We start from the raw sequence: 20,768 nt of genomic DNA, 5'->3' as shown, positions 1-20,768 counted from the left end.
TTTTCGCAATGGGTTCCGTTACTTGCATGGCTTAAAAAGTGGATTGAGTAGCCTATTTTAGAAAACCTTTTTAAACAAGAATTTGACTAGACAAGCTTGTAAATAGGATCAGTCACAAATTAACGAAATTGTAACAGGCCAACAATATATGATCAGTGGAGTTTAGTTACGTTTATTTTTTTCGAAATTTATTTGAGACGGGGCGGGTATTGTAGTCACGTGATCAGGCGGCTAGTTGACCGAACCGAACGGTGCGTGAGGTTTACGCATTTTTCGAGAATTTGTCGAAAAGTTGTTTATAATTATAGCATTCATATAAATAGGGTTTAAGCAGTCAAAATTGGCTGCAAATATTGTTTCAACATAGTACACGTATGGGTCGTTTTGTGGGTGCGTGAAATACACGGCCAACATGAATGCTGAAGAGACCACTTACGATTTCAAAAAGTTGAAAACATTTCACATACCTCGGAAAAAGGAGCAACAAAGCAATAAAGGTGAGAATTACAATTGCACTGGTTAATCTTATTATTACATATGTTATTTCAATAATTTATTGAAGCAAAGTTATATTTTAGTTCCCTAAAATTGCTGATTGCATGTAATGTAATTGGAAGGCAATTGTGTTTTGTCTCTAGCTGTTCTAATAAGACCTCACCAGTTTAAGCAGTAAACACTGCATGCACAAAACTGGTTCTATGCCTAAAAAAGGCCACGATTGTTGATACATTTGTAAATTTTGCGCTTATACTAATTATTTTTTTATTTTTGCAGACATTCTGAGTGACCTGCCCACACAGTCTCGTGAATTTACGCACACATTATACCCGGTTATTAAATCCTCATTTCTTTATCCACATTCGTCGAGACGTATAAAGATTGAAAAAGTGGAACTTGTACATAATCCTGTTTTGCAAAAAGAGGTACTTAATTAATCATTTCGAAAATTTTATTTTATTTCATACTAAGTCCCCAGTCTGCAGAGTGTGGCAGCTGCACGCACGATAATTTTTTGAAAAAAAATTTTGGCACACCAATTTTGGGGCGTTGCACGCGGGAATTTCGCACAAAAGGCATTTAATTTTACTGTTTTGACCTCTTTTACTTGCTTTGCGCCTGTTGAACTTGGCCTTGCACGCGAACTTACGGGTCATGCACATGCGCAGGCGGGACATGCCGGTCCTGCATGCGCGAGATCTCGTCGGGAACTGCCATGTTCTGCAGACTGGCCAAGTCCCAGACTATAGTCTACCAATAGAGTAGAAATTGTTTTGGTTATTTGGTTGACAAATTAGAGTTCTGTTTGACCAAAATATGCTGCATAATGTTTACTTTTTCATGATCAAAATTGCAAAATATGAAACTTATGTCATACAAACCTACTATGTTGCTACAGCAAAGAATTAAAAAAAAACTTTTATATACACTTGTCATCAAAACCTTGTAATTTTACTATTGTTGAAAATACATAATAATCCTTCGACACATTTGTAATAAATTGGGCAGTTATAAATTAAAGGTTTAACTACATATTATGTGGTCCAATCCCACACCCTTTACTGAGAAAAAGTAGCATTTTGTGAAATATATAGTGTATTATTATCATTTCCGAAATGTGACAAAACCATATGATGTTTTCAAATGCCTTACTTCACCATACTGTTTGTACTGAAAGGTGTCAAACCATTTCCTCAATGTATTGTTAACAAAAATGGATCATTTGATGTTTTGAAATAGTAACCAATGTGCTACCCGATAGGATATTTTCCATTAGTGGTAGCCACATGTTTATCATTTCAATAAAAAACATGGTTTAAATTTTAATTCCTCTCTTTTTATATTCTCTTTTGTCTTTTTTATATTTGGTTGTTAATCAAAAATATTCTGTAGCAAGAAAACCTTTTTACATGTCAGTTTTGTTATATATTTGGCTAGTCACATAATAAGTTGTGCACAAAAGTCATGTTTGCAATAAAAATTTAGAATAATGAAGTCAGTATTCTATTTTTTGTCTGTTAAGTTCCTTGGAATGCATTTTTTTTGACATACCACCTAATTTTGATGTAAACTCAAATTACAGTTTTTGGAAAAGAAGAAAGATCTTAAAGATGAAGGAAGAACTGAAAAAGAGTTGGTTGAAAGTTTGGGTTACCTGTATGTTAAAGAAAGGGCCGAGGTAAAAACATGCAAATTTACAACCTTGTAACATTGACTATCTACAGCAGTTGTGGTAAAACTGTTCCTATAACTTTATGAAGATCCATAGAACGTCTTACATTCAACTAAGCAACAGCTAGTGCGATTAGACAGCAGTTAATGCTTTGCACTGGCGTCCTTCCATAATTATTGTAATCCTAATACAACTACTCCTTTATTGTATTGTAACCAGGGTTGCAAAGCACAACTATGAGTCAGACCTTATATATATACCTTCCTCTACAACCCATATTGTAACACTACGACCATTATGACAGCTGATCACTCAAAATACACACTATCAACCAAATAATGTAAAGGTCTAGGATGTTTAAGGGTGCAAAAACTCAGATCACGATACAGTTTTTAGAAAATGTCAGCACATATATATATATAGGTTTCCTGACCTTTTAGGCCAGTCCATATGTACACTAACTTTGCACATATCTCCAGATGGAAAAGATTTGTGAAAACGGTATTGAGATTGGAAACACAGGCCTTGTGTCACTCGGCAAACCTCTCATGGGAGTTTACGTGTGCAAACACGCTGATGTTGTGTCTGCAACCAATTTCAGCAACACTGACAATGGATATATTGTGGTTTTCAAGATTATCAAGGTAATATATATATATATATACATACCAAACTGTGATACAGACAATTGGCCTGTTTACAATCTGGTTATCACTAATTTTATTCAAACTGCAACCAGCATGAAAAAACATCTCAATTACAGTTGTAAATTGTGGTTATTCCCAAGACACAAAATAAAGAATAGAGATTTGTCTGTATTTATACTGTATATATATGATAAATTTCACCCTTTTAAGTATGAGCCATCACTGTTGTTTGCCTTTTTATGTATCGTTTTTACACAATGCTTTGTTACCAATCTTCTGTGTGACTTAATTATTTTCAAACGGGCGTAACTGTTGTAGCCCCTCATATCACTGATAATTATAATTGCAAGGGCGTTTGCCGAAACGTTTGAATAATAAAACATGTCGCTGTATAATAATCAACCTTATAGAGTTCTTCTGGCAATTGTATTTGCCTGTACTATACTCATTCGGTGTTATTTACCCTGATATAAGCGTTGTGTATATGACGTTAAAACGTCGGTACAAAGATACAATTACCAGAAAACCTCTAAGGTTAATATTTTGCCTGGCAGCAACAGCTTATATATCCACATGCAATGTTCCTAAGTGCAGGTACATTTGAAAATAACCGATCTCTTGCAAATTAAGGGCAAAACAAAAGTGGTGACTGAATGCCGAAGTACAAGTACAAACCAGGAGCCCACACCCTTGTTCGATTGTCACGTAACCAAGCTGACCACAGATCCTTCGAAAACGAGCCATATACGTGCCTTTCAAGCCTTACAGGTATAACATGACCCAGCAGTTATGTATTTTTCACTCTGACTGTACAACTAAATTCTAATGTCTAGAAGGTAGAAACGTATTTTTTTTACTTGCAGTATTTCTGGTAAATCCCTACATAAACTGTAAATCTACTACGCAAAAACATTTACTGCTTATTTAAAAACAGACTGAGTCAGATTTTTTATGATACCCTACAACAGTGGTTCTCAAAGTGTGCGTCGCGACGCCCTGGTGCGTCGTTTCAATTTTCCAAGGGCTTCGCAGAATATTTCCGTTTCGTGACTGAACTCAGTTTATCTCATAAAAAGGAGGTTTCAGTGCGGTTAACGTATCTACGTCCAAATACTTTTTGCGTAGAGTGCGGATTGACGTAAATTTACCTCAAAAGTTTTTGATAATAAACACGGCTGTCCGTTAATGTACGTCGAGACCAAACAGTACAAGCAGCAAGTGCGTATTTGACAATTGCCGGTCGCACTAAAAGTGTTGAGTGCAGTTTTATAACTTTGTCGAAAAACAGTTAGGCTAAAATTGTTCTCTAAGTGCTGTTTAATAGATTTAAATTAACTGTTTATTGATAAGTTTCCTCATTACCTTTTATTTGCTGGTGCGTCGCAAGTCCAGAAAACTTTTCCAGAGGCGTCGCAACAAAAAAAAGTTTGAGAACCACTGCCCTACAGTTCAAGGTTTTGTAAGCAGTAACCCTTTACTTGCGACAGGCCTATATAAATGTACAAAAAGACATCTTTGTAAACAGCTAATAGAAAACATATTAGAGCAAATTTTATCAGCCAAGGTGCATTGGGAAGCTGTCATGTTTTTACTCTATAAACCAAACGGGGAACTTTAAGATTCTTGGAGTAAGATTTCAACCTCACACCAGTGGTTCCCAAACTTTTTGGCGAATTCCTTCCTTAACAATTGAAAATATTTTTATTCCTCCCTACCAGTGTTTTTTTAAAGTGTTTTTTAAGGTCCAAATTTCTCCAGCGGTTTCCCAAAATTTGGAAATGGCTATTTTTTGGTATTTAAATGAAACACTTGCGGTCTCTTAAAACTACTTAGCGGTCACCCAAACCAAACCTTAAAAAAAACCTGCTCCCTACTATACTACATAGAATGCTAAACCATACAAAGTTTATTTAAACTTGGGTCTTTTCTCAACTTAACAGGTTATATTCCCAGAGCTAAAGTGTTTATTTACAAACCATATGTAAAAATTCAAGTAAATTCCTCCCCTCAAGTTTGCACTGCCTTACACTATCAGACTCAGCAAATCTTTTTAGAATCACAACTAACTTTATGATTTTAACATTTGTTTTAGTATTACATCTACGAGTATGGTGATGTTGATGTGCTGAAGAGACCTCGACAAATTGTTCCTCATGCTGTCTTACATATCAAGTATTCTGAGTTGGACAACACTTTGCATCGGAAAGAAAGGTGTGCTAAAAATGTACTGAATATAAAAATAAACCAAAGTTTAAACTAACTCAAAAGTTATTAAATGATATTGACTGCACGTTCTGTAACTGATATTACACTTGATGTAAGCTCAGTTGCTATTAATATCACACTGACTACAGGCTTTAGTGTGAAAATTTAAAAATAAACAAATATGAAACCATTATTATTTTGAACAATAGTATGTTTCTAAGACCGATCTATCATTTGCCTGGCCTACTTATTGCAATATACTCAATATTATGGTAAATGGTGCACATGTCAGCTTCGTATAGGGCAGGGGTCGCCAACCCGCGGCTCCGGAGCCGCATGCGGCTCTTCGATCCCTCTGATGCGGCTCAGTTTTTGAATTTACCAAATGTTGTACATTTGAACAACAAGTATGTGTCGATTATGCCGAACACTAAAGTCGAACACGAAAATTGAAGTGCAGTAGCATAACTGTACTCGCTTGTTGTAGTTACCTGCAACCCATCTCTATACCATCAAACCAAGCCTGAAAGAGGCAAGTGCAGGTTAATACGCAATATGAGACAATACTGTTTTTGTTTGCAGTGTGTGTGTGTGCGCGCGTAACAATAGCTGTTTGTTAATTGTTATGCAACAAACACGTTAACAAAGGAATACAAATCTGCAAAAACAGAATATGCAACGCTACATAAAGTTGTTTTCTCTGCTGACGAGACTAGTATACCAGTGTGTCTAATATGCAATGAAACACTAGCTAACAACAAAAAGTCGAATGTCATAAAACTAAAAACGTTTTGCATTTTATTTTAAATTTTAAAACGGCTTTGTGGCTCCCAGTGTTTTTTTACCACGTGAAACTGGTCCGAGTGGCTCTTTGAGTCGTAAAGGTTGGCGACCCCTGGTATAGGGGATTGTCTGGTCAACCATTAATCAGATAACACTTCTAGACTGATCCCATTCCCAGTTATGCATTATTGCTTAGCTTGGCTCAAATTAATCTATTACCAGGTAATGTATGTTTATTGCCATTAAACCCAAGCCAAAACAGAGCATTAATATGACACAGCACTTGCAAATGGCACAACAGTGGTTGCAGTCCACCCTTGAGCCAAATAAGTACATGGAGTTTAAGGCTGTGTATTTCAAATGCAACATAAACTTTTGCTTTTAAGTGTGTCTTCCAATGACGGAACTTTGGAAACAGTACTACCAAGTCAAAGTTCTAAACTTACCAGCTTGGATCAGGAAGCCTTTGCCCTATGGAAGGGTAAACTACTGGTAAAGGGAGGATTATTTTGCACTGTGAAACTTCTATCGGATGTGGACGCAGCAGTTAATGTGGCTTTTCTGTAAGTAAACAATTGTATTTTTTGTCTGAGCTGGGTTGTTTCAAGTATTTGGTCAAGAAAGAGGGCTTTAAACTTACTAAAATTTACACACATGTTAGTTGGTTATCCAAAGTTGATCCTTCCAAAGTTTGACCACATATGACCTAGCGGTTCACCCACAAGGCCTTAAAATGTGAAATTTAAAAACAGCCATACTTAGAGTTTCATACTTGTTTGGTGAAGTATGTTGAATGATCAATGAGCTTTACACTTTGTTGGTTGGTGCATTAATTGAAATTATTTTATAATTTTGGGTTGAATTCACCCATTTTTGCCCCTTAACCCCAAAATATTTCTTTTTGGTTTTACCAGCCCTTTCAGTTAAAAATGCAAGGCCTAATGTGCTGAAATTTTAAATTATTGTTTGTAGGGTGTTCCTTGTTTGTTTGTTAATTACTGTTGTTGACAAAAGAAGGATAAACATGTAAACAATTTTAAACTTTTAAACACTGCATGCAATTCTAGTTGCCTGTTTAATTAGCCCACTTTCTAAGCAATTAGCCATACTGTTTTTGTAACTAGTGATAGCTTCAGTTTAGTATTTAGTCCACAAAACATATGCAAATCACCTAAAATAAAAATCTAATGGATTACACTTCCTGAATTGAAAATGATTTATTTAAAATTTGACATGTGCATGATTCTTTTTGGTTCAGTCAGAAAACGTGTTTTTTTGCAAATCTGTCATCAAACTAAGAAAATGAGAGTGTTATTTGCAACAAGAACTATTTTACAAGAGTGCTATGATCCGTTTCTTGATAAGGGCACATATATATTGTTTTTGTCAATATTTTCTGTATAATAATGATTTGTTTTACTCATTTGGTCAAGAAAGAGTGCTTTGAACTTTTTTAAACTTCCACACATGTTAGTTAGTTATTCGTAGTTAGTCCCAACTAAGTTTAACCAGTGGTTTGCCCAAAAACACCAAAAATGCAAATTTGTTTAAAGAATTTTTAGTTTATATTGTATGCACCTATTCTTAGAGAAATGTGCAGAAGTATGTTTTTACTCTGTGTAGTAAACTGAATTTGAATGCACAGAATATCACGAACTTATGCATTTGTTTACATTTTAATACAGAGATAAACACATCAATGTGAAAAATCTGATGTCAATAGACAAGTTTGCAAGACAACTGCCTTCAACACTTCTAAACAAGGAAGGGAAGAAGCATAATGGTAAGCTCTAAATGTTGAAATAGCTCTTGTATTTGTTAAACGAGTAAAAAATGCGACTCACTGTTATTGCAATAACAGTTTTTTTTTCTAAAACTACAAAAATGAACAGGTTGATAATGATATTGGCTTGCATATTGGCTTTTTAATAGTGTTTCATCCAGGCATGATATTTCCTGTTAAAACTCTTTGCATTGTTCCTTCTCTGGATCACTGTACTAACAATGAGTGAGTCACATTAGGTTTGCTAGTGATGCAAGTTTTAGTTTCTATGCTTTGCTGGAATGTGGCCTTTTGGAGTAAGTCACAAACATTCCTAATTCCAGGCTAGTTTTGTAGCTTTCCAAGGTCCCTTTATATCACCAGCAGCATATTAAGATGTACGGACCCCAGAAGTACATGTTTTTCCACCATCTAACTCATTTAAAAAAAGAATCTTTTTTTCTTGGATACCCTTTCGAACACTAATTTTGTATGTTAGCAGGGCATGAATATACATGTTTGTGCAACGGCTCGGTCGAACACAGAGCATTAAAAACAGCAATGTTAGCGACCGAATACTGGGGTTCTGTTTCAGTTCGGCCAATGCCTTTTCCACAGTATTGAAAAGTGTGACTCTATTGACTCCACACACCTATGTTTGTAATGTTTGTCTATCTCATCCCTGTGTATATTTTATCTCAAATTTTGTATGTGTAGTAATATACCGTGGACGCAACTACAACATCTTTACATTGATGCCTGAGGATGACAGCGGCATGGGAAAATTCCGTCAGCTGATCGCCCATCTTGTACAACGTAACGGGGTTGCAACAATACCTTTGCATTACTCCTCATGTCTATACCTTCTGCCAAAATGTCAGTTAACTGAGGATCGTATGGGGCTTAAGCCATTTGAAAATGATCTTGTACCAAAGAGGAATCAATTTCTTTATGCTGTTATCGTTACTCCAAAGTCCTTGACCTCTAAAGTTAACGGTTAGTATGTGGGATGTTTTTGTGTTACTTAATGTATCTCTACTAATTTTTTAGGCTCCTATGAATTATGTGAGACTCATTTGAGACTTGATCATTATTATGTTTGTAAAAATGTTGGTTCAAATTAAAAAATTTTAAACCGTATCTCATTTTACCCAAAAAACATCCAGAGCTAAAAAAGTGTTTTAATGTATCAATGGATCACCCAATTCAACAAAATTAAGTTGTGAAAATATTTGGGTATCTTTGGAAGAGGTTTACAAACCACTGGTGTATTTTGCTGAAGGTTCAGAGTCACTTTTATGCCATGCAGAATTACTAGCACCAACAAATACATGCCTGTTGCTATGTGGATGTGCACCTTTGTCATAAAATTTGCTGTACATAGTAGTGATGCACCGAAGTTTCGGTTGGCCAAAACATTTCGGCCGAATCCGCTGTTTTCCAATGTTTCGGTTTGGCCCGAACTTTTTTGAAAATTCGGCTGAAACCGAACTTTTTTATTGCATGGAATTAAGGCCTTAAATTTCATTTACGCCCATACGAAACATCATTAATTAACTTTTTGTTGTATCTATGAAATACCAGCCACATTGTCTGCAAAATATTAGATTAGCAAAGTTTACCCAGTGTGAAAGCGATTTTAGTTTGTTAACATTGAGTTCACTCGCATCAACAATACAAGGTTCAGTTGAAACCATCCAAAAAACGGGGATTTTAGGTTCGGCCTGATTCGACCGAAATTATTTTAGGTTTACTGTATGAAGTGACTAAATAAATATAGACAAAGTATTTCACCTGCGTTTGCATTTGACTAATGTTGATCGAAATCTGCTACATAATCGTTTGACACTTTTGTTTATTTGTGCTAAGTAATGCAACAGTTTAATAGGGGCATAAGATCTGCCAATGGTGGGAACTAACAAGCTTTAGCCTGCATAGTTCAAATAGGAAATTTATGTTGATTATTGCTTTTTCCAGATCGCAAACTTCACAACATGATCCATTTGCGCAAAAGCAAGGAAACTCGTTCAGACATTCCAGAAGAATTGGAACAGAAGTTGGTTCAACTGAACATTGATTCATCATTGATCGGTTCACTCAATTCAGAGCAATTGAAAAAGCTTACTGGGATTTTAAAGGACAAGAAAAGGCTACAGGTTGGTAATGTTCTGTGTTACAACCTGAGCTTCTGTATGCCATAAGATAGTGGTCGGTAAAGTTAGGGCCATGGAAAACTGGTCTGCATGTACACTTTAGGACTGATCCCAGTTATGAATTTGTGTTCATCTTAAATAATTACTGGTCAATCTGGCAATCCCCTACTGGCCTACTACTGAGCTGACATGTGCAGCAGACAAGGCAGACAAAGTTGCTTGTGACTCGACTTTTGGCGGGTTCTCCACTGAACCTGCGTAGCTCAGTTGGTAGAGCACAAGTCACGTATAGCCTACTGTCATAGGTTCGAATCCCACCACAGGCTACATTTTTCAGCCCATGCTTTCCCACATGGGAATGCTTGGTGACCAGTTGATACTCCTTCAATAGTTCTGGCGTACTATGATTTAGATATGAGTGAGCCATGAGAGCTTCAGAACTGATTCCAGTTATGAATTTATGTTCATCTTAACTGATACTGGTCAAATCTCCCCCTACAAACCCCTACGACGAAGCTGACATGTGCAGCATATGAGGCAGGCAACGATGCTTGTGATTTGACTTTCGACAAACTCACCGCTGAGCCTGTGTAGCTCAGTTGGTGCAGTGTAAGTCCCGGAAAGAATCTGTCGTGGACTTGTGGGTTCGAATCCCACCACAAGGCTAGATTTTTGTAGCGTACGCTTTGTCACATGGGAATGCTTAGTGACCAGCTGTTTCAGTATAATGCTTTCAATGGGCCTTTGTTGGATTTTTCAATACTTAACACAGATTGAAACAAAAACTTGGAGTAACAGATTTAAGCAAACATTTGTTTTACACAGATGTCTGAGAAGCTGCTACATCATCATTACAAGGATGTTGATCGACTTCTTATGTCTTCAAAAGATCACAACAAGTTTTCGGGCAAAGTTGGAAGTCTTTGGTCGACCACATGTCAACTTAGAGAGGATTATTATGCCCCGAAACCCAAGGTAGGTCAAAAAAGCTCGATTTTTTGGCTCAGATACCAGTACAACAAACAGAGATCATATTACTGTAGTATGTACAGTGCAAATCAATGCAACAATCAGAAGTATGAAAGTTTGTTGCTGACTTGAAAAAGAATTGTGTTCCTTTATGATAGTGTTTGGCAACAAAAGTTTCTTTAAAATAGACATCATATTACTATGATATGTTGTGCGAAGACTTCTGCGAAACATTTTAATGACCTGAACCACTGCTGTAGAAAAGCCTTTAAAAGAGTTGACAATATCTTTTTTTTGCTTCAGAAAAAGCCTGTAGCAAAAATGGAAAAGCCAGCCAAAGTTGTCCCAGTAGTAGAAGAGGCAACATTTAGCGATGAAGATGGTGGTGACGTTGAAATCCCTCCAGTGGTTGTCAAACCATCTCCTGCGTTACCGAGTAATGACCCAAGATCGAGGAGTCATTCCCAAGATGGAGCGTTGAGAGCAGAGAAGAGAAAGATTTCCAGTGATTCAACGATTAAAGAGCCAGTGGTTCCATCTAAACTGGTCCGTCCCTCGTTTAAACCACTAGAGGAAATTTTGTGTAAATCTGAAACGAATGAACTACTCCTTCACCCAGACTTTGTGTAAGTATTTTTTGTGTTCATTGGAAAAATAAGTTGGTTTTGTGAATTGAGTCAAAGGAAAATGCATTTAAGTAATTTTTTTTATCTGTGGTTACCATTATTTTGTGTACAATCTTAATACTGGGATCAATGTGAAATAATATCATAAACACTTATAGTGAAGGGCTATAGTGTACGTATTAAATAGAAAAATGGCCACACCCACTATTATAGTAATATATTCTTTTGTTAGACCTCAAATGAACATGTTTTGTACAATAACAGACAAAACTAGTTTTTAAATTTAAACAGTTTTCAGTGGCAAAAATATTTTAAAACCAAGACTTAACAAGCAAAAGCATCAAGCCAATACTTCATAAGCTGCAGACAGTACACACTGTTTCAACCTATAAGACCTCATAAGGTCTAGTGTATCCATCCAACGGCACTCCAGTTTGTTGGGAGTAACAGGCTAAAAAGCTATGCCTCACCTATTCGGTTCAATGCCACAAATAAGACTAAAAAGATTAAGAAATGCTGCTTGAGGCTAATGTCAGGTATTAAACCCTGGACCGATTGTTCATTAAACCCTGGACCGATCGCCTAAATGGTTATCAGAGACTTATAGCACTAATGTCAGCTTTTCTAACATGTACTTACTATTATTTCCAGATTGAGTGAGCGATATACGAAGACTCATGTTGTGGTGAAAGAAAGAGGTTTTGGTGTTGAACCAGATCTGGAGCGTAGTGATCAAATTTCCATTGTTATTCGACAAAATGTACCGTTTTCAAGTGACAGGGATTGTCCGTATGCATGCGATGGCAACCCTGTCATAAAATCTATGCTTCGAGCAGTCTATGGGTATGTTGACCTATTTTATGGAAATATTACCGTATTTTACGGACCATAAAGCGCACCCGATTATAAGGCGCACTGTCAATAAATTGCTTTGATTAGTTTTTTGTTCATACATAAGGCGCACCGGGCTATAGAACGCAACATATTTTAAGGAGTATCGGTTACCATATAAAGCATGGTTACAGTATAATAGTATCGGTACTGGTTTGAGTGTAGGCAATAAAGCACTACTTGATCCATACATTAGGCGCACCGGCTTATAAGGCACACGATCAATTTATGAGGAAAAAAAGGATTTAAATTGCGCCTTATGGTCCGTAAAATACGGTATTATGGGTGAAAACTACATGTGGTTATATTTAACATTTAAGTACATTTACAAGTACAGAAGCCTAATTGAAATATAAACCTAAATGAAGCAATTCACGATGGAACATTCAAACTGGTGATAGTAGATACGTTTCATAAAAGAAAAGCTATTTATGCCCATTGTGTTAAACCAGTGTTTTTCAACCAGTGTTCTATGAAACACTAGTCAAACTAATAAATTTCTTACGGAACACCTGGCAATCTATCACAGACCACTGGTTAAAAATCACTGATCTATCAAATTGCCCATAAGAGTTCAAAACATGAGATGTAATAACTATGTTTTTTACCACAAGTTAACATTTTTCTTTCAAGTCCTTGGGAAGGTGATGGGGATGCAAATTTGATGGAAGATCGAGAGAAAGTCCTTTGGGTTCGTCAGATTTTACATCTCAACAAAAACCGAAGTTCTTCTGAGACGATGATGTTTTCTGGACGCATGCAGGATCGAAAAATTGTTGAAGATGGGATTATGTCTATACAAGGTATATATTGGAGGTGTCAAAGAAAAATCCTATGTTTTTAATGGCAAAATGATAAATACCTTATTTGCTTGACTGTAGGGCACCCTTAAGACCAGGGGTCACCAAACTACGGCCCGCGGGCCGGATCTGGCCCGCGAGGTCATTTCATCCGGCCCGCGACCACATTTTTTAGGTTGTCAAATCGCATTGATAACTTTGTAACATTTAAAAAAGAATCTACTTCTTACGAAAGTTTTCCTGTCGCCATATGTAGAATTGATATTACCTTGTTTTATGGGATTACAACGCCCAGGATTGACCCAAAGCCAGTTTGTTACGTCACAAACAAGACTACAAGTGTCAATTGTGCGCAAACAATTGCTTTCTTGGGTCACTTGTGACGTAATATACAAGCATTGCTTGTAAGATGAGACTAACTATACAATTTAATAGTCGCATCACCAGATTTTTAATGGGATTATAGAAAGACCATATCCTGGCGCCTCTATCAAAATCGCCTTGCGGGCTAAGTCGGGAAAGACGGCGCTGGGGCATGTAAACTATCCTGCGCTAATTATTATTAAACTTATCCGGCCCGCAGTGAAAAAAGTTTGGTGACCACTGCTTAAGACCAAAGGCATAGGATGAAGTTTAAGACCAAAGGCATACAATCTAATCCCAACTGCAATAAAAAAAAGCTATTTTAATATTATTTTTACTGACAGTTTCTGGTGTCAATAGAGTTTTGACTGGGGACAAAAACTCAAATACTTTGTCTATCTAGAATCTTCCCCATTTTCTGCCCCTGGTGGAAGCAGCTCTGACAGCGGCTTCACTTCGTCGTCTACTACAGCAACACCAACTACAAGTACAGACCATTTGCCAAATTCAAAAGCAAGTGCTATACAAGGTGAAACAGATCATCTATTTTTATACACATATATTTAAATAAATTCACACAGGAGCCGTTGATTTTTTACAGAAAAAGGGAAACAACTTTATTGGTGTTAACCATAATAGGAAGTTTACAAATTTGCATGCCAACAAAAATCATTTCTAATCAAATTTTACTTGAAAATTGTAAGGCAATATGTGCTGTTTTTCTGCATCATAACTATGTGGGCAAAACTTTTAAATGGTTACTACATTTTCTTTTCATTTTAGCAGGTAATCCTGTGTCTTCACCAACTGCACTGCGTGAAATTGCAAGTTTTCTGGCTTCAGCGCTGCCCAAGGCCACTGATGAAAGCGATGAGGCTCAAATAACTGCTCAAAACTTGCTCAAGGTTATTGGTTTGTTTCATTTATCCTGCTCGGTACCGAGTTATTGGGTTCTAGCTTGGCTTGGCCCATCTCTACTGCCCAAATGGTTACAATTGGGTTCTAGCTTGGCTTGGCCCATCTCTACTGCCCAAATGGTTACAATTGGGTTCTAGCTTGGCTTGGCCCATCTCTACTGCCCAAATGGTTACAATTGGGTTCTAGCTTGGCTTGGCCCATCTCTACTGCCCAAATGGTTACAATGAGCCTGATATAAACTTTCTGTTTCATTGCAAGTCTGTTATACCTACTTAGGAGCCATGCTGTTAAAGTTTCTTGCTCTGTGGCCACAACCTGCTATGTACACTGTATCACACCCCAAATTAACGAGACTTAATTTTAGGTTCTTGCCAAAACAGTTGACAAAGGTGAAAATGGGACGCCCAATCTTAAAGCTGTAATGGATACTGTTGTTGAACAACAAAGAAAACAAGTAGGTTTGGCTGCTGTTAAATAACATACACTGTTGCAAATGCTCAGAAATTGACAACTGTACTTTGTTAATCAGTACTTCCAGCATACAAAGTACTATCAATAGTTTAATGTGTTTTATTGCAGGAATCCCAAAGCAATATGCCGTTAGACGGGTCACCAATGGAAATGGGTACCCCGGTATGTATTCGCTAGTTAGTTACAACTAACTTTGGAGCTATTCACACATAAATTAAATGCAACTTTGTGACTTTACTCCTTAATTAGTAGTGACAAATGCATAGCCTTCATTCATAATGTAAATGCCAATGTGTTTGGACTAATAACCTTTATGCCAGAAATCCCAGAAAAAAAAATATTCAATGACATAAGCTTTTTTGGCTTTTGATTTTTTACCGCCAATATGAAATCATGATCACTAAGAATACATCAAATTTTATTGCAGTCTCCAAGTGACTCAGATCATCACAATGACCAACATGGAAATCTTAAAAATTCAAAGCCATCAAGATCACAGTCGTTCGATCGTCCACAAGGTTCCTCAAACATGTATGATTTTTCACTCAACTCTTCCATCAGTTAATTTCTCTTCCTTGACCTTTTCTTGCTTGCGTAACATTTGTTCCTCTCTTGATTAATTTTGATTCTGCTTGAAAATTGTTTTAACCTACTTGCTGTGTACTTTTTTTGGCTGGTGTGTTTTTTTCTAAATACAGTAAACCATGGTTAATCTGGACCCGTTTGGACAAAAAATTGGTCCAGGTTAGGCAAAGATCCGGATGAACCAATGTCGATTAGTTGTCCGCATTACAAATCATTTATACCTTGAGTTTTGTCCAGATTAGACGTAGATCTGGATTAACCGATGTCGAATAGTTAAAGCCTAACCACATTAAAAATCATTTGTACCTCAAGTTTTGTCTAAATTCGTCAAAGATCTGGATTAAGTGTTGTCGAATAGTTAAAGCCTAACCACATTAAAAATCATTTGTACCTCAAGTTTTGTCCGAATTAGGTAAATATCCAGATTAAGAGAATCCGGTTTGACTGAGGTTTACTTGGTGTATGTTTTTCAGAAGTACAAGCATGCTTTTGATCTGGGTTTAGTTTATGGTTTTACAACTGGTATTGTGGACTTCAACAATATTTCTTTCTTTATTTTAGATCCTCGCCTGAGCAGGAGAACCGCACTCTCACACCGCCACCTCTCCCTCCCCACCTATCACTTCCCACCTTCGAAAATAGCGAGCATCCATCTCCCAATCGACGCCGAAGTCACCCTCACTCGTCCCCACCCTATTTCGAAGCCCCCCACCACCAGCAGCAGCGGTCCCCGAAATATGATGATCAACACCCCACCAAAAGACCCTTACAAAGCCCTCAAGCCAGTAAAAGATTTTGGGATGAACGAAGAGAAGAAGATGAAAGGTTTTCGCCCAATGCGAGGGGCCACGTTTTCACTCCACAAAGTCCTCAAAGCCCCCCTATTTCGAAGTTTCCCAAACCTCATGGTTGGCCCCAAGGTGACCCACCAGACCGTCATCCGGAGTACCGGGGTCACAGGCACCCCTCACCCCCAAGATGGAACCAGGATAGGTCAGGCTCCCAGGAGTTTAGATCACCCATCAGAGACCCGCCATACCATCGTGAGCCCCCAAATCCCTACCAGCGGAGCCGAGAGTACCCAGACCAGCGAAAAGTGGAAAAGCGACAACATAGCCCCTCATATTACGATCCCCGCCCCACTGAGCGCCCCATCGAGTCATATACAAGTAAAAGCACCAGGGACAGTTACTTTGAACGAGGCAGGAAACCATTTGAGCAAGAGCGACCTGATCAACATCCTCCAGCACATCGGCCGCTCCAACACCCCCCTCCCGAACTCATCCACCCTCACCCCCACCAAAGACCCTTACTGCACCGGCCTCGCTCGCCCCCAAGAAGGCCCCCAGGACATTTCCAAAACCAGTGGGAGCGTCGAAATTGGTAGCGACCCTCCAAGAGAAAAAGAGACATTCGCAATACAAACTGTTACTGCTAAAACTTTATCATCTAATAATTGTACCAGCTCAGATGCCACGTCTTCTTCTATCAATGTTTCCCACTCAGCTTCAGTTGCGCCTAGCGGTGCTGCTTTGTCCGATGCCAAACTCGTTACACAGACCTCAGTTTCTGCTAATCTTATTTCTGTCACTTCAGTGCCTGCAATTTGCAGTCAAACAAGCTCTGTGGCAAGTTCTGTGTCCAACACAGTGACAAAAAACACTGAGAGATCCATAGAATGCTCCACATCTCAATCTGCGTCTTCATCTTCAAGCAACTCTCCTGCTGAAGTAGCAACTCCAACCCCAATGATGTCGCGTGAGGATATTATTCGAATTCGTGAAAAAATGAAACGCGCCAAACAAAAGAAGAAAGAAGCTGTGAAACAGAGCAAAATTGAAAAGAGGTTGCAAGACCCTGAAACTAGCAAGAAAAAGGCAGAAAATGAAGAAGTTTCCAGTAAGAAACCCTCTTCTGCCTCATCTGAGGAGAACTCCAAAATTATTGACAACAATGCAGAAGAATTATCACAGCAAAAACAAAATGTTGAGACTGTGAAGTCAGTCAAACAAACACCAGACAGTGAAGCCTCTACACAACCTGTAACCTCTCCCACTGCCAATGACCCAAGGTCCAACTCCAACATAAATCCATCTCAAGATCAAGAAACTAATGATAAAAACCAAGACGGTGTTGTTGTGTTAAGCGAGATTGACAAAATTCTCTCTGAAGTGAAGCGCAATAAATCGGTTAACACAACTGAAGCACTGTCTGACCGTCTACTCCAACTGGCCTTACAACTTCGTAACACCAACTCCCCTATTACTACCAGCTCAGCTAATACAACTCCAGCTGTTGTAAACACTGAGAAAGAAGGTCCCAAAATCGTTTCGAAAGTAAACCTAGTTACAGATGTTACTGGTGCTTCTTCAGCACCCAATATCGAACAACTCACTTCTACCAACCCACAAAACAGTGGTCCAGTCGTTTCAATAGGTCTGGACAATTCGGTAGAGCAACAAAGCATTAGCTCTGCCGCAAAAACAGCTCAGCCCAACTCTTCAGAGCTAGAAAGCAGTGGTGCCATAGCATCAACAGTTACAGCTGTTGCAACAAATGTTGTTGATATAAATACTCAAATAGATTATGCACAGCAGGTAACTGTTGTAAACCCATTGGCACAAGGTATACTTGTAGCTAGTGTTCAACCCATAATGAGTGTCAATCCGTTACAAGGTATGGAATTGGACACAATACAAGCCCAAACTTTGACTGACACCGAGCCAGCTGTGATTGAGACAGATGCCACCCGAGACACTGCTACCCCCACACAAGACGATACTTACAACCCGTTGCAGGAAACAATGCTCCAAGATAGCTTCCGCAAGACTTACCCAAACTTTAGAGGGTTGTCTGAAGTTTGCAAACAGCATATTGGCCACAGTAGAAATGCTACATCTGCGCTGCAATCAATTATGCAGGAGGCAGACACACTTGAAGAAAGGGTGCAATTTCCACCTAAAACGCCTTTAACTGCAACAGACCACATTCAAGCACTTCGAACTACTTCCAATCTTCCCAACCAACAAAGCAACACCACAGAAAGATTACTTCCAACGAATAACAGCATCAATTTGCCAAAAAAGCAATCCTCTGTACAAGTTCGTCCCCAGGGTTTAGCGCATTTGGAAAAGATGGGCCCTCCGTTTTATGTGTTTGACCCCCGCGGTGACCCCAATCGTGATGCAATAGTGACGTATTTGCGTCGGATCAACGGGGTTCCCTACCACCTCCATAGAGTGACAGAGGTGCTTGCTGCCCAACGGAAAAATTACCTGATTGGCATTAAGGGAATGATTGGTATTACTGAAGACATTTTGAATTGTTCACTGCCTGCTGGGCGTTTGTGGATTGTAATTCGGTAAGTTTGTATTAAACAAGTGTCAATATACAACTTATTGCTTGCTTGCATAGTAATTGTGTGAACCTTTGCAAAAAAATATTTTCAATTAATTGACTAGCATTAACACATAAAATCTCGCTATTTATTTTTTCCAGAAAAACAGAACAGTTACATTTAAAAAAATGACATTGAAGTAATAGAAAAACAGAGTAATTTTATCACTCTGACGGTGTAATAAAAATTGCCGTCTAAAATGAAATATTGTTATTCTACAAATGTGTGCATAATATACTGCGATAGTTTAACAGTTTGGTGAATTTGTTCATTAGGTCGGCCGATCTTTCTCTCCTCCCATCCATGCCATATCTTTCTATGCTGAAGTGTGCTGGCCCTAGGGTGCAGTTTGTGCAAGCTGACACACTGGACGAAGTAAAATCACGGCGTTACCACCACATCATGAGCGGAGAACATGGAATTATATTGCCTGTGTCTGCCAACGTGATTATTGACAGCCCTGGTATGTGTTCAATATGTTTTGGTTAGGGATGGGCCAAAACTGCAAATGTACTGTTCTATCGAACACCGAACATCTCACGTTAATGCTCAGTGCATTGTGACGTCACAAACGTTTCCAATTCCACGCTAGTTTTGTAGCTTTGCAAGGTCCTTTATGTCATCAGCTGTATATTAAGTTGTACAGACCCAGACATACGCATTTTTCCACCTTCTATTGCATTAAAAAACAATTACTGTTGTTCTTGGATACCCTTTCAAACACATATATTAGCAGGGCATAAATATGCAAATTTATTGCACGGGCCAGTTTGTGCAACTGCTCGGCAGAGCGCCAATAAGGTCCCCTATCTCGAAAGGGACACTGATTGTTTTGTATGTCTATCTAATGCTGGTTTGTTTCCGTGTCTTGGTTAAGAACGTGTGTTTAAAACTGATTTAAAAGTAAAAGTGTATACTTGACAAAAAAGGTGAAAATGCCATTTTTGTCAAGTTTTGCACTGCAGTGTTTGACCCAGTTAGCTTAAATACCAAAGAAATTAGGTTTTGGGTTTTAATTTACATTCATTTAAGCTGTAGAATTGGCCACAGTCACTTTTCAAGCTGATTCGAATTGATTTTTCTAGTGGTCTTTACCAAGATTGTTAATTGGATGGTACAAACGCGAAATTATCCAGTAGGGGAAGGAAAACCGTTGAAGAACACATGGAGACTAGCCCTGTACAATCACATACTAGAGGACCTGCAGGCAACAAGGTATTATTTAATGAAGTTTAAAAAAGTAAAATCAACTTTCTTAACTAAATTTTTTACCTTTAGTGACACTCGGTTTAGGAGCGAACTTGGGCAAAAGGCTGCTTCGAGTCTAATTCAGCTGTTAAAGGAAAACTCAGGAATTGTGGTAAATCTATTTGCAAGGGACCAATATTCTGGGAATGTTTCAGAGTCTGATATTGTGGAAACCGCAATGGAATTGCAACTTGAAAATCTGCGACACACTCGCCATGTGGTGGTGCTAACAGGTAACAATGAAAGTATGTGTTGTACAGGTTTATTGGTGCAACCAACACGTGTTGTAGCAACCAGAAAGTTAACCCAGTCTGTTGTAACCCCAGGTCATGACCAGGAGTCACCCCAGTGGAGGAGGTTACGTCGGGCCGGTGTGGCAGTGACTACTCTGGATCAGTTTGTACAATCAATTAAGCAGGCAAAACACAATGAAAACCCTTGCCAATACAGTCCATTGATGAGGATTTACAGCACTGAGATTGCTTGAAGATGATTATGTATTTGTTTTTTGGATTTAATTTCCGATTCTTGATTATGTTTTGTGCTCTGTGTTACACAGGCATTTTTATACAACCTGTGGTTCTTCATTTTTTGAAAGTGAAACTCGTTTCATGTGTATTTTTTGTTAATTGTGGTGCAAACAGAATTACACTAATTTCTTTCCAAGTTTTTGTCTGATTTTGTGAAAGTTTACACGTTTTCTAGCTTACAATGTTTAAATTAGGTATAAGACTACGTCTAATTATACCCAAATAAATCTAAAAAGCTTGTCTGCGAAGG

General features: G+C 38.1%; 1 protein-coding gene across 2 annotated transcripts; it reads left to right on the top strand.

Annotated features, from left to right (window-relative positions):
• Window positions 1–212: 212 nt before the first annotated feature.
• On the top strand, window positions 213–20,654 carry LOC145224252 (uncharacterized). 2 transcript variants are annotated; one of them, XM_080090710.1, is made up of 24 exons: window positions 213–497; window positions 775–923; window positions 2,081–2,176; window positions 2,650–2,814; window positions 3,448–3,585; window positions 4,910–5,028; window positions 6,192–6,368; window positions 7,491–7,588; window positions 8,285–8,563; window positions 9,545–9,723; window positions 10,546–10,695; window positions 10,993–11,315; window positions 11,967–12,158; window positions 12,840–13,009; window positions 13,773–13,898; window positions 14,156–14,274; window positions 14,652–14,741; window positions 14,867–14,920; window positions 15,186–15,276; window positions 15,905–18,704; window positions 19,016–19,203; window positions 19,826–19,955; window positions 20,019–20,221; window positions 20,315–20,654. In XM_080090710.1, exons 1-24 carry the CDS (start codon window positions 413–415, stop codon window positions 20,473–20,475), a joined length of 6,282 nt encoding a protein of 2,093 aa, XP_079946836.1. In that variant the 5' UTR covers window positions 213–412; the 3' UTR covers window positions 20,476–20,654. The 2 variants fall into 2 exon arrangements, with proteins under 2 accessions (XP_079946836.1, XP_079946835.1); XM_080090709.1 differs by having other exon boundaries at window positions 14,153–14,274.
• The last annotated feature ends 114 nt before the right edge of the window (window positions 20,655–20,768 follow it).

The sequence above is a fragment of the Phallusia mammillata genome, chromosome 4, assembly GCF_965637545.1.
Source record: "Phallusia mammillata chromosome 4, kaPhaMamm4.hap1.1, whole genome shotgun sequence".
NCBI lineage: Eukaryota > Metazoa > Chordata > Ascidiacea > Phlebobranchia > Ascidiidae > Phallusia > Phallusia mammillata.
The sequence above is the reverse complement of the archived record's forward strand: the minus strand, read 5'-3'. Positions and strand labels throughout refer to the sequence as shown.